Source organism: Phalangium opilio, unplaced genomic scaffold (genome assembly GCF_054372755.1).
Source record: "Phalangium opilio isolate 3A_F unplaced genomic scaffold, DU_Popi_V2 ptg000079l_1, whole genome shotgun sequence".
NCBI classification, from domain to species: Eukaryota; Metazoa; Arthropoda; class Arachnida; order Opiliones; family Phalangiidae; genus Phalangium; species Phalangium opilio.
The window spans coordinates 3,633,524-3,646,894 of NW_028324187.1; the positions used below are offsets into that span (position 1 = coordinate 3,633,524).

The window sequence follows — 13,371 nt, forward strand, 5'->3', positions numbered from 1 at the left end:
TCAACATGTTAGCTGTCCATAGCTTTGAATTGAACTGAAATCATTAGTATTACGTACTAAAAAGACCTTGAGATATTCTTTATTACTTATTTCTATATAGAGTAGGTAATTTTACAGGTGCGTTTATTTAAACGTTTCTTATTTGACTTCTAGATCATATTGCGTTAGTCGCGTGTTACCTAACGCTATGAACTTTTAATAGCAACGTAAAAGCTAATCACACAATATTAATAAAGCCCTTTTAAAGAAAAATGTATTCATAATGTCAGCAGTTGAAATGTAAAGACGTTATTCCGTAGGAATGGTTTTCTTCCCCACGATTTTCCAAGATGGTGGCGAATTGAAAAACCTGCGTAAATTCTACATATTTACAGATATACTTATAGATTAGCAAACTTAATAAATTATTAATATGATATAATTTCCACTTCGTCAGCATTGGCTGGCACCATAGGCAGCAATTAATTGTGTTGGATCAGTTCAGTTTTCTCTCAAGCGTCACATAGTTCTACTAACAAAATATGGCGTGGTGGGGGGGTGGCACTCCTGTGTAACTTAAAAGTTATCAGTATGATATGAAATCAAGAATGCAATATATGTCCGAATCAGATGACATACTTGGTAAGGTATCGAAGCGTGGTTTCCGTTTTCTGACCACATTAATTAAAACTTTGGCATACCACAATAGAGAGGGAAAGACGGTTGGTTGTTTTATAAGTTTTCATTAAACTTAACATTACAATTATGGGGCCGAATTAGTGGCCAACAGGTGTTAGGTTTTTTTAGTAATTTTCGAGTCTAGATACAATATTTATTATAGTTTTTCCACCATTATGTCGTTGACTTCCTTCCTTTCTCCTGTTTTAAAGTTAGAACATTCGCTTGGTAAAATGACCCATTGCGACTAGTGAAAGTTGCATGACGATTTTTTGAAACAAAAACGGACCGTCAAATTATGGGTTTGTGTCTAGATAATGTATTTAGGATGTATTACTGGGGTCGAGTACAATCTTGAAAGTGTTCTAGACATATTTAAAGGAAAAAGCCATTGTAGAATATTTAGTCAATCGTAGGGGCTGTAATGCCTGAGTAATTCGTCTCGTTTTTCACTTTTGTTTTTTGTTTCTTTACCTAATTTCCTTTTTCTTAAGTGTGGGAAAGTCTTCAAGCTAATAATAATATATATATAAATGACCTACTCCTCAAAATATTAACCGTATCTAGGTATTAGTTTATCACTGAGAAATCACACCCTTTTGAATGAAAAAGTACGTCGAAATAGTCCACCGTCTTAAGAAAAGTAGAAAACACAAGGTGGTCAAACACCAAGACTGTAGTTTACCACCGACCATCATATTTTGATTTAGAAAATAATTAAAATCGTATTAAAATCCAATAAAATCAGACCTGCTGCATGCTGCATAGAAAATCACAGACATAACTTTGTTGTTGATAATATAATAATTTTATTTCAACTCTACGCGTAAAATGCAACAGGTTGTTCGGTTGAACCATCACGTATTCGAAAATAATAGAATTCATCTGTTATATACACATAAACACACCTTTACAAAAGGCTTAGTAACAAATGTATATAAAAATCTTTGAAAAGGATCGGTATTTATGGCAGTAGAAGAAGAACTAATTCAACCGAAAAAGGCTTAATATTTAAATTTTTTAAATGGGTATGAGTCAGTAGAGCTATCGTGAATTGAATTATGGAATTATGAAAAATAATATATGGATTTCAAAGCGCCCAAAATATACTTTTATTTTTTATGATTTTTAATATGTTCGAGTTTAATGACCATTATGTGAATTGCGGACGTATTTTAAAATTGACACTATAGACATTAATCATATGGCCAATAACCTTGAAGGTGTTGACACTTGTTGAGCTTAATTAGCAAAGTAACAAGTTCATTGTGATTGCCTATTGTTATTCAGATGACTATTGCACCGTGTGTTGTTGAACTAGCAATTATGATTTTGGTGTGAAAAATAAAGAAATACAAGTGTTGCCAGTCATTTGTAAGTGTAATTCTACGGCTATCTACAACAGACTAAAAAGCTTGTAGTTCTGTTCAATTCAGATCATTCAGTCGGTTCCAAGCATTAGATTCTCTCACAAATTATTGACAGCCCTGAAGAGCGGTGCGGACAAGCGTTGCCAGTCACTTATGAGTGCAATTCAACCGCTTGTAGTTCTGATCGGTTCAGATCATTCAGTTCCAAACCTAAGATGATCTCACAATTTTCTGGCAACACTGAAACGCGGTTAAAACTGTATTGATCATTAGATAATTAAGGAAATATTTCATGAGAAATTTTAGTTTTTGTTTTTAATGTGTCATGAGGGCTGAGGTATCTTTTTGGATTCTATGGAGTTATTTGACCATAGTCTCTCAGTAGAGTATTTTTCTTTCTGTTTTACTTTTATTATATTTTTAATCTCTACGCCGGAAACATGCCCGGATTTTTGCTATATATTCTGCCTTTTTCAAAAAACTATTGTAATCGAGCTTCGATATAAATTTAGGCCATTTGTCCACCTCGGATACTCCTACGAGTTACAATATAGAGCCAACTCGGCGACTACTTGACCAAAGAAGCGCGGAAGCGGAGATCCTCTTCTCCCTAGCCATGATTGACTCCCTAAAAGAATTATCTAAATTTATATCAACGGGTAATTTTAAATTTCCCGTGAAAAGTGGTAGATAGGGTGTTTGTTATTTTGTCTAGTGGTTGAATAACTTAGGACCGATGACCTGAATAATTTTTTCGACCAAAGTTTGACATCTCTTGTTCAAATTAACTCTTTTTTTTTAAATTAAATTAGTGGGCCCCAAAATGGCCGACATACGTCGCCGGCTTAATTTTATTACATTTTCATATATCTGTCGCAGGGGCAAGCGTGACTGATTTGAAATTTCCCCCAGTTGTTAATTAACTCATCTAAATTTATGAATAGTTTATTTTTTAAAAAAATGCCTATTAATGTGATTTATTAATTTAAAATGTTAATTTATATATTCAAAATTAGCATTTCGAATATCTTTGTTTGAATATTAAGTAGTTACGCGCGCAATTATTCAATTTCTACTCCAGGGTCAAGCGTCTGAAAGCCATGGAGTATAAAACGGTTTATGTCCAGCCCAGTTCTTGGCCGAAGTTGTCTGCTACAGAATCTGGCATGACTTATGTTATGATTTAGATTTTGAAAGTTAGACTACTCTTTACTTTAAAGTTAAATTACTAAAAAATTACTTCAGAAGTAAATTTTATATAAAATTTATTAACTTAGTTAAGTAAGTAAATGAAAATCGTCTTAAAATGGAACTTAATTGAGCTAGAAATATTTAAATTCGAAATCAAGAACCAGGTATGCTTAATGCTAGCCAAGGCTTAAGGTTTATTATTGTTATTTAGCCACTAATATTTAAATTAGTGCGTAAATATTTAACAATTAAACGGACAATTCCTTTCTAACATTAATTAAAGTCTTTTATACATCAGTTATAAACAATGGCTTCAAATCGAACTGATCGCAATGAAAGAACTGTTAGTGTGAACTTTGTTTGTCAGAGATGTTGTCAACCTTTAAAACTTGACACAACTTTTGATTCTTTAGATGATCAAATGTTCACTGACTTAACTGGTACTGTTAATTATATATTTTAAACTATAAATCCCCTAGTTAACTTTATTTATACATACCATTAAAGGAACCCTAATTAGTAGTTCAAGAAGCAGCATTCAAGTTTTGAATAGTGATTTTCAGGATAACATAAGTGATGATTATTATGTTTCAAGGAAACTTGTACCCCCTGTTAGGTGAATTACAATGATATACTTTATATATCTTTAATGAAACTAGGGGCTGTTTATAACAACATTTAATTATATACAGGTTAACTGAAAGTGGGAATGGGTTTATGCTAGTGGGTGACTTAACCAAAGGTGGTTCTGCTGATAGTTCAGGTCACCTTTTATGGGTGCGAAGTCGCCTTTTTGATATTCTTTCTGATCAATCTGATATTGATCAACCTCTATGTGAGGAATGTACTGATGTTTTACTTGATCAAATGGATCACCAACTTAGAATTGCTGAGGATGAATGTAGAGACTACAAGTATGTTAGGCTTAGAGATATACTTAAATTAGTAACCATAGTAACAAACAAATTGTATGGTTAGGGAGTTTCTGGAACGTTTAGAAACTGAAGGTGATGATGAGGATTTGGATAAGTTACAAGAGGAACTTGAAAATGTAATTAAAATAGTTAATAGCAGATGGTTTAGTAACTGATATTAATTACACAATATTGTGCATAGTTAAAAAAAGTAGAGAAAAACCTTCAAGAGGATTTGGCTAAATTAGAATGTACTGAGGAAGAGTTGGAAAATGAATGCGCTGTTTTATCAGTTGAAAGAGAAAAGCTCCTAAGAGGGGATGATGCTTTTTGGCATGATTATGCTGATTTGCAAAGACATCTCTTAAATTGTGAAGATGAACAAAGAAGGTTATATTATAGTACAGGGTTCATACAAACCTGGAAAACCGGGATAACCTGGAAAAATCAGGGAAATAAATAGTTGACCAAAACCTCAGGGAAAATTCAGGGAAATTTCCAATTTTTAGTAAAATTCAGGGAAAATCAGGGAAATTTCCAATTTTTAGTAAAATTCAGGGAAATTTCCAATTTTTAGTAAAATTCAGGGAAATTTCCAATTTTTAGTAAAATTCAGGGAATTCAGGGAAATTTCCAATTTTTAGTAAAATTCAGGGAATTCAGGGAAATTTCCAATTTTTAGTAAAATTCAGGGAATTCAGGGAAATTTCCAATTTTTAGTAAAATTCAGGAAAATCAGGGAAATTTCCAATTTTTAGTAAAATTCAGGGAATTCAGGGAAATTTGGGTCAAACAGGGGGCCGAGTAATTAAATAAAATGTTCATAAACATCCCCTCCGTAGGATTAACATTAAACTAAACTTTGGAGGCTCGTAACTCTGTTTCTACTAGAGATACGGGGATGTCCTTTGATTATGTAATAGTCCTATTTATCCCCCCTTCCCTCCTTCGTTAACATTTGCTCCATAGGATACTCCATATAGGGGAAAAACTTGTAAAACTCAGGGAAGTATATGGGGAAAAACCTCCCATAAATCTCAGGGAAATTGGTTTTCCAAAAGTTGTATGAACCCTGTAGTAATGGTTACCTTTAAATTAGACCAATTATGCCTAAAATTGTGATTAATTGCCCAATAGTGTTGACAATCAACTAAGATATGCCCAAGCGCAACTTGAAAAATTAAAGAAAACTAATGTTTTCAATGCAACATTCCATATATGGTATTTGACAAACATTTTATCATCTATCATGGATATATAACTAATTATAACATTAATGTGTAACTCTGTAGGCACAGTGGTCATTTTGGCACCATAAATAACTTTAGATTGGGCAGATTACCTAATTGTCCAGTTGATTGGTCAGAAATTAATGCAGCATGGGGTCAAACTGTCCTACTCCTACATTCTTTAGCCAAAAAAATGAACCTTACATTTCAAAGGTGGATTATTTTATTTATTTATTAATTTTTTAATTGATTTTGAGGCATAATTATTAATTTAAGTACATGATTTAAGATATCGTTTGGTTCCATATGGAAACCATTCATTTTTGGAGTCGTTAGAGGATAGGTCTAAGGAATTGCCGTTGCATGGTTCTGGTGGATTCAAATTTTTTTGGGATACTAAGTAATTAATTAAGATTAGTTTTTGGTTTTTTAGTCTTAATTTAAGTTAAAATTTATTATTAAAATTATTTATTAATTTTGTTAAGATTTGATCAAGCTATGGTTGCTTTTTTGGATTGTTTGCAACAGGTATTTTAATATTAATTAATTAAATTAATTATTTTAAATAAATTAGACACATTTTTTTAATAGTTTAAGGAGGAGGTGGAAAAGGGTGATACGCAATTTTGCTTGCCATATAGGTAATATTAATTTAAGCTATTAATTTTAAGATTTACATTAAAATTGTTAATTTAGAATGGAAAAGGGTAGAATTGAGGATACACAGAAAAAGAATTCATTTTCTATAAAGTCAGTTTTTAAAAATTATAATTACTTTAAATTTTTAATATTATTTTATTTTTCAAAGAATAATATTAATTAATTAATTAATTTTTTTAAGGATTCAATTTAACACTGAGGAACAGTGGACTAAGGCATTGAAATTCATGTTAACCAACTTAAAATGGGGGCTAGCTTGGGTTTCATCACAATTTGCCAATAAATAATCATATTTAACATTTTTCGAATTTTCTGTATGATGTAAAATTAAAAATATAAACGACTAATTAAATTATTATAGCCTTTGAGTCATTAGTTCTTATTTTGAAAGGAAACTTAAATTAAGACGCTTGCAAAATAATTTTAAAACGTATCGGCAGCCTACGATAAGCCTCCCTTAAGCGCTAGTGCAGTTAAGGGCTGAATGGTGCTGATAGCAGTCTTGGAAATAGCACAGGTCCACAGGTCAAAAACCAGTTTATTAATTGCTCGGACCAGTTTTTTTATTCAAAATCCGGGGGTTACTGGTCCTTGGGACCAGTTTATTAATTGAGAATTTTTATGAAAATTCAGGAGGGACCAGTTTAAAAATTCTAGTCATTATAAATTTCTACTCCATGGATATAGTCTCCTAGCCTTGACATTTTCTCATTCTTGCCCATAGATATATTAAAAGGTCTTGCCTAAGTTGCCTTCCTTGCTACAACCACAGCCCACTCGATCACGCTTTGGCTTCACACAATGTTTTTCCTATGTAAAAGCGCGTGTTGGTAATTATGAGCTTTTTCGCTCGAAAAATCCAAGGAGCCAGCTTTTAATATGACCGGCTATGGGAGGAACACAGTTATTTTGCCCTAATTTTGAAACTACTGGTGCAAACCTCTTGAAATTTTAAAGTGATGTGCAAAACAACGTTTGCTATGTTTTGGAAATTTTAAAAAGTTTCCCTTCTATAGTTTTTTTGTATAAATATTAGAACGAAAATTAGCCCTACTTAAAGGGCTTGGTCTTGGAACGGTTTAATAAGTTTTTCCGTTTCACTTGTTCGAATCTCTTGAAATTTTAGTGAGAGGCACATTGAACGGTTTTAAGTTATGATGCAAAGTTTCAAAGTTTTCAAAGAAACAATTCACTTCCAAAAAATTCATTAAAATTGTGCTTGTGCATAATCCTACAACCTATTTAGTCGCTTAGGGAAATTTTAGGAAAAAGACTATTCGTTTTAAAAGTTCGAAATTTTCCACAATAATTTAAAACCTTTAAATATGCCTTTCACTAAAATTTCAAGAGACTCGAACCAGTGAAGCTGAAGGAAACAAATTTAAACTGTTTGAGACTAAGCCATTAAATTATGGTTCATTTTCGTTTTAATGTTGTTACAAAAAGCTTTGTAAGAGAAAAACTTTGCACAAAAATACCAAACATTATTTTGCAAATCTCATTAAAATTTCAAAAGATTTCAACCAGTATTTTCAAAATTAGGACCAAAAACCGGTGTTCCCCCCAATGACGGAGTTAACTCTGATTTTTGACATAATTTTGCATCTATAGCCCGATCGAATGGGCTGTGCGTCAACGAAATACTCCCTTAATTTTTCAATAGGATTAGTAAAAAAAAATTAGGTATAGGGTCACTGGTCCCAAGGACCAGTTTAATATTGTAGACGCTGGGGGTCACTGGTCCCGAGGACTAGTTTCAAAAAAATCCTTATTTCCAAGACTGGCTGATAGTACAAATTTAAAATTCGGTAAACCGCGACATCTATGAATAATAGCGTGCGTTTTAGTTAATAAATCATTTTGATTAATTTATTTTAAAACTTTTACATATTAATTATTAATCAATCAAGTACTTTTTAAATTAATATTAATTAAAAATTATATTAATAAAATTTTCTAGTAAAATTAAATTCACTAGATGGCGCCCTCGTAGTTAAAATATTCTATACAAATCTTTGAAGCCACCACCAAACTTGAACTATTTAAAAAAGTATCGGCAGCTTAGGATAAGCCTCCCTTAGCGCTAGTCCAGTTAAAGGCTGAGTGGTGCCGATAGTACAAAATTAAAAATTCGGTAAACGGCGATATCTATGAGACATTGAGTGCGTTTTAGTTAATAAATCATTTTGTTTAATTTATTTTAAAAATTTTACATATTAATTATTAGTCAATCAAGTACTTATTAAATTAATATTAACTAAGAATTAAATTAGTAAAATATTCTCGGAAAACTAAATTCACTAGATGGCGCCATCGCAGTAATAATACTCTATACAAATCTTTGAATACACCAAACTTGAACTACTTATCTCGGCTGGTTTTTCCCCAACTTTTTATCTACATTTTTTGGAAATGTTTACAAGACATGGGCCCATGAGGCAGGCCAGGATAACATTCGAGCATGTTTGACGTGTTGCACAACGCGTCCTATGGAGTAAATAAATAATTTATCACTCCATTATCTCCCAGACTCCCTGAACGCAAAGGAAATTTCCCTAGAATATTCTAAAAAAAAAAGTCTAAGAAATAATTTCTGAGAGTTCCGTGATAAACCAGTTACTCGAGAAAGTGTTTACACTAAAATCTTCAATAGCAGATCTTGAATGTTTCTTAATTTTTCAATAATACTTGAGATATTTCATTTATCGTATTTCAAGGTTACTAAACAAAGCTTTAAAGGACAAATTCGCCAACGGGAATATTTGCAACGTTAAGGGTATGCTTGTTGTTGCCATTTAGTCCTTAAAGAGAGTATAAAGTAAAGATCGTAATAAAGCGACGGCTTGTCTGTTCATACCATAAGTACATAAGGTATGTTCCATAAGTTTGTTACTGGTTACAAACTGGAGCTTGTCATGAAGTGAGTGAGGTAGGTCATAGATTCGAGGTAAAGCGAAGACGCCTGGTGAGGCGCTGTCAGATGCTTAGTAATGCAGACTAAATAGAGTAGTGTCGGTAGAGAGGGGAGTAGACTGTGTATCCCTCCCTCTAGGTGCGCTTTTGTAAGAGAGGATACTGTACGCGCCTGGTAGGGGGATGACACTGAGCTAAGAGATAGAAGGGTATGACGTTTGCATACGTAGAACTGACATTACTCTATAGGAAGATGGAAGTACTGCAAATTTAACCACCGAGTGTAGGACTTCAATTCTCGCTTGTGACTTGTCGTTCTCGAACTAGTTATCTCGAGCTGTAAGTCTTTGACATTACGAAGTATAGGTAGTGTCAAACTTATGGAACATATCTTATCAACTTATGGTAGCATCTAAGAAAATTGAAGCTCTAGGTGAGGTTTAGACTCCCTTTTAAGAATATCCGCTCAAAACAAACACCTTATAAATTTGATACTCCCTTTTAAGTCCCAATTCATACATACTCTTTCTTTCTTTAAACAGAATAAAACAAAAAAGGGTAATTTCCCAATGGACTCTCAAATGTTTTCAGTTTTATGTTGTTTTTTATTTTTTATTTAAAAAGTGAAAGCATTCTTGCATTTTCTTATGTAAGGTGTTGTTGCTAAAACATTACTTTAAAACATTTTTTTTATATATTTATTCCTAACAGTTTTCTTTCATACAGTAGGGTTTTTGAAAGATAGATAATAATAATTAGTGACACACTTTTGTAAGGTGAAGGTTTTTAAGCCGGATTTTTCGAAAACCCCTGAGAATTACCCTGTTAAAGGATCTTTCTCTTCGTTGACTAAACTTTCAAGATAGTAATTATGGGAATCTATATGCCAATGAAAAAGAAAAAAATGTTACAAAGCTTTTGTTCAAAAGGTAAAGAAAGAGGAACACGAAAAAGTTAAAATACGATTCGCTTCCTTAACTCGTCAACTTCGTTCGAGAATTAGAGTTAGACAAAGGGGATTTTCTAGAAAGCTAATTAATGTCATCTTTAATGACTAATTAGCTCTTTGTCTCTTAATGTAGTTAATTTAATAATAATAATAATATATTTAAGTAGTTTATCTATAATCTAAACAAATACGGGTTAAAGGAAGGTCAGGTCCAAGTCGAGTCTTTAAGGTATTGTTGATGATATGTAATGCAGATGGATATTAATACTCGTATTTTCAATTGAATATAAAAAGGGAACAAATTATACCTTAATTAAAGTTAATGTGTTATCACAAGCCATTAAAACTAGCAAATGGTAACATATTTACTTAACCAGCGTTAGCACACTTCTACCCGTTTAATAGTAGTAAGTACAATTCTTTTAGATAAAGATTCATTAACGTTTTTAGATTGAATTCTGAAGTCTTACTTATGTTTTAGGAGCCTATCAATATTTTGGGATCCCATATCTCCGTAAGTCATTGTGGTTGACCCCATGTTCTTTGACCTTTTCCACTCAGTTTGACCCTAAAAACATTCCTTTTAATATATATCATACTTATCAGAAATACCCTAGAAATAAATTGACTTAAAATTTTGATAGCAAGTTTCAACACTGCTATAGTAAGAAATTGGAATTAATATTCGGATTTGGTGACTGGCGTTCCCCTTCAAAAATATTATGGAATATTAATATTCCTTGGAAAGTTTTATAAAAAAAATGAAGAAATATTCCACAAACTATATAGATTGCAATATAAATCAAATTGCATCTATATGACTTGTAATGTAGTAGTTATTGGGGAATTTATCCAAGCCTTTTCCATCATGTCTAAAGTTCTCCGATAATGACGGAGAAATTTGAAAAGACGTCGACGCTGGTATAAAGAAAGATCCACTTTGGGATCGTTGGAGATCGCGCCAGAACAAGCTTACGTCGATATTTTTATCGCTGGCGTTAGCATCGTTATCCTATCTAAATCGATTGAATTTGCCCCGGCTAATTTTTAAAATAGAAAGAGAAGCCACGCACTCTTGTATTCCCAAAAGGGTGAATAAATTTCTTTTCCGCCTGGCCAAATCGTATCCACCGGAATTATTTAAAACCACCGCGTTCGATTAAACTTAGGTCTACTACGTAACCCTTTCAGTCTTTGACTTTTACTTTTGTTCAATTTTGATAGAAAAAAAAAGTTTCTTTTTCGAGGTGGACCTTTTTGAAGGCGCCATAACCTTTGGTCTAGATTAGAAAAATACCAATGGTACTGCACCAACTAATTGCAAACCTCGTAATTTCCAACATTCTCTGCCTTGCTCAAAACCTAATTGCAAATTTGTTCATAAACTTAATTGATGTTTTTTAAAATCTAAAATAACACGTGTAGAATTTTATTTTACGACTGAAGAATATGTATAGCTTTTAGCATAAGTCTATTATATTCTTTACAAGTATGGGAATAATTTTAAAAGATATGTTCTATAAGTATGACACTACCTATACAAATTCGTAACGCTAAAACTTACAGCTCGAGAACAACAAGCGAGAATTGAAGGCCTATACACTCGGTGGTTAATTTTGCAGTCCATCTTCCCATTTAGTCTGTACGTACTAGCCTTTGACAGTGCCTCACCAGGCACCTCGAATCTATGACCAACCTCACTCACTTCATGACAAGCTCCAGTTTGTGACCAGTGACAAACTTATAGAACATATCTTGTGAACCTATCCCGATACTATAAGCGAACCGCAAATGGCAGACCCATATTTAGGTATTATAGGGCTATGCTTTTAGCCATATTTTTCTCAGGATTATAGCATTTTTGTCTATTTGCTCAAGATAAAGGGGCCGTTCGAAAGTTAGGGCGATTTCCTGTTAGATGGAAAAATAAAAGTCACACAGAGTGCTGCTCAAACATTTTTCAAAATTCAATTTTTGTTTGAGCAGGCGTCTTTCTTTGTACGTACAATCTTTCATATACGTACCTTTTATAGGACCTAGGAATTTCGTGAGCTCCGGCATGCAGGAGTTCATAAATTATCACACGAGTCATTAATTTGGAAATACGTATTTAATGTAACCCGCTAAATTCCCAGGGCATAACGCTCTCCACCTCCTAAGCTGTATTTCTCGACCGACCAAAGTTTACCAAGTACAGTTATGTGGCATAAATTTTTTGTTTGTATAGACGTGGAACGTTTTTTCCACGAAATATTATAATGTAAACTTTGGCGATGATATCAAATATATATATATATATATATATATATATATATATATATATATATATACACATATATTTGGAGAATCATCTAATTACTTTATGTAAGATTTAAAGGTATATGAAATGGTTTTATCGAAGGATATATAGTATGTACTTTATTAGAACTTATTTTAAGAATATTTGTTCAGATTGTATGTATTGCTATTTGAGATCTTAATCTATGTCAAATTCGAGGGGTTAATCACTGTTTTTCGCAATGAAATTATATAATAACCACCTCGGTTAATTTATATAATATTCTCTAAATATTATTTGAGTGGTATGTAGTCTACTACTACGAACTTTCTGGTGACGTCACACTCTTACCTCGGTTATGGCGACCATATTGGAAGTAGTCAGCTCAGGTCATACAATTTAGACTAGTGAACAATATTGACGTCACGTCCACGTAGCTCCTCCCCTCTTAGTACCACTCTATATAGTATATTTAAAAATATGGGTTGCTATTTTAACTATTAGTTAGATTACCACAAGCGCGGAAATTAATTTTAATCGTAATTAGAATCAGTAATTTGCTAAGAAAGAAAACTACCGTACCACTTTCAAAAATTTCACATCTCCGTATTAAAATTTGCCTTTTTCATGAAGGTGTATAAATAATTTGATTAAGTCCTTTCTTTGCATCAAGAATAGCGCGGGCGATTATACCAATTTTGTATACTGCTCGGTTTAAACACACAAAAGTCACCCGTGTTCACCCCACCATAACCAAAACGTATAGAAGTAGGTTTTCCCACTATTAATTTCAATAGGGTAGTGAATTTTTCCCATACATGTACATGATGTACTTACTATTTGGGAAAATAATGTAGGAATAAAATCGGTATAGTACTAAGCAGGTCGGTGAAGCGTCACCTAGCCTATAGCCTCGCATCTTCTCTTTTAGTCCCTATCTCTATAAACTATTTTGATTGAAAGTCCGCGCGTGTTTATTTCCCTCTTTGTTATACTGTAGTTGGCGCCTAATGCTCCTTGAAATATTGTAATGTAACCTGGAGCATCAAAATAGTCTATATAGAAAGTGTGCGGGGCCGAATCTCCAAAGTGTCACGCGCCGGGGCGCTTCTGCAAACATACCCAACTATTCAGCTGTACAGGATAAAAAAGGTCGTTTTTAGAAACGCGCCACTTTTGCACCTCTTGAGGATAAAAAGCGCGTCATGGC

At 32.9% G+C, this 13,371-nt stretch overlaps 1 protein-coding gene across 1 annotated transcript; it reads left to right on the plus strand.

Annotated features, from left to right (window-relative positions):
* Positions 1–3,207: 3,207 nt before the first annotated feature.
* Atg6 (Beclin-1-like Atg6) lies at positions 3,208–6,389 on the plus strand. Its single transcript, XM_089845683.1, has 13 exons — positions 3,208–3,382; positions 3,517–3,658; positions 3,726–3,834; positions 3,911–4,132; positions 4,197–4,269; positions 4,335–4,522; positions 5,270–5,353; positions 5,425–5,574; positions 5,651–5,761; positions 5,847–5,889; positions 5,953–6,002; positions 6,058–6,111; positions 6,203–6,389. The coding sequence occupies exons 2-13, from the start codon at positions 3,526–3,528 to the stop codon at positions 6,306–6,308; spliced, it is 1,323 nt and encodes a 440-aa protein (XP_089701809.1). The 5' UTR covers positions 3,208–3,382; positions 3,517–3,525; the 3' UTR covers positions 6,309–6,389.
* The last annotated feature ends 6,982 nt before the right edge of the window (positions 6,390–13,371 follow it).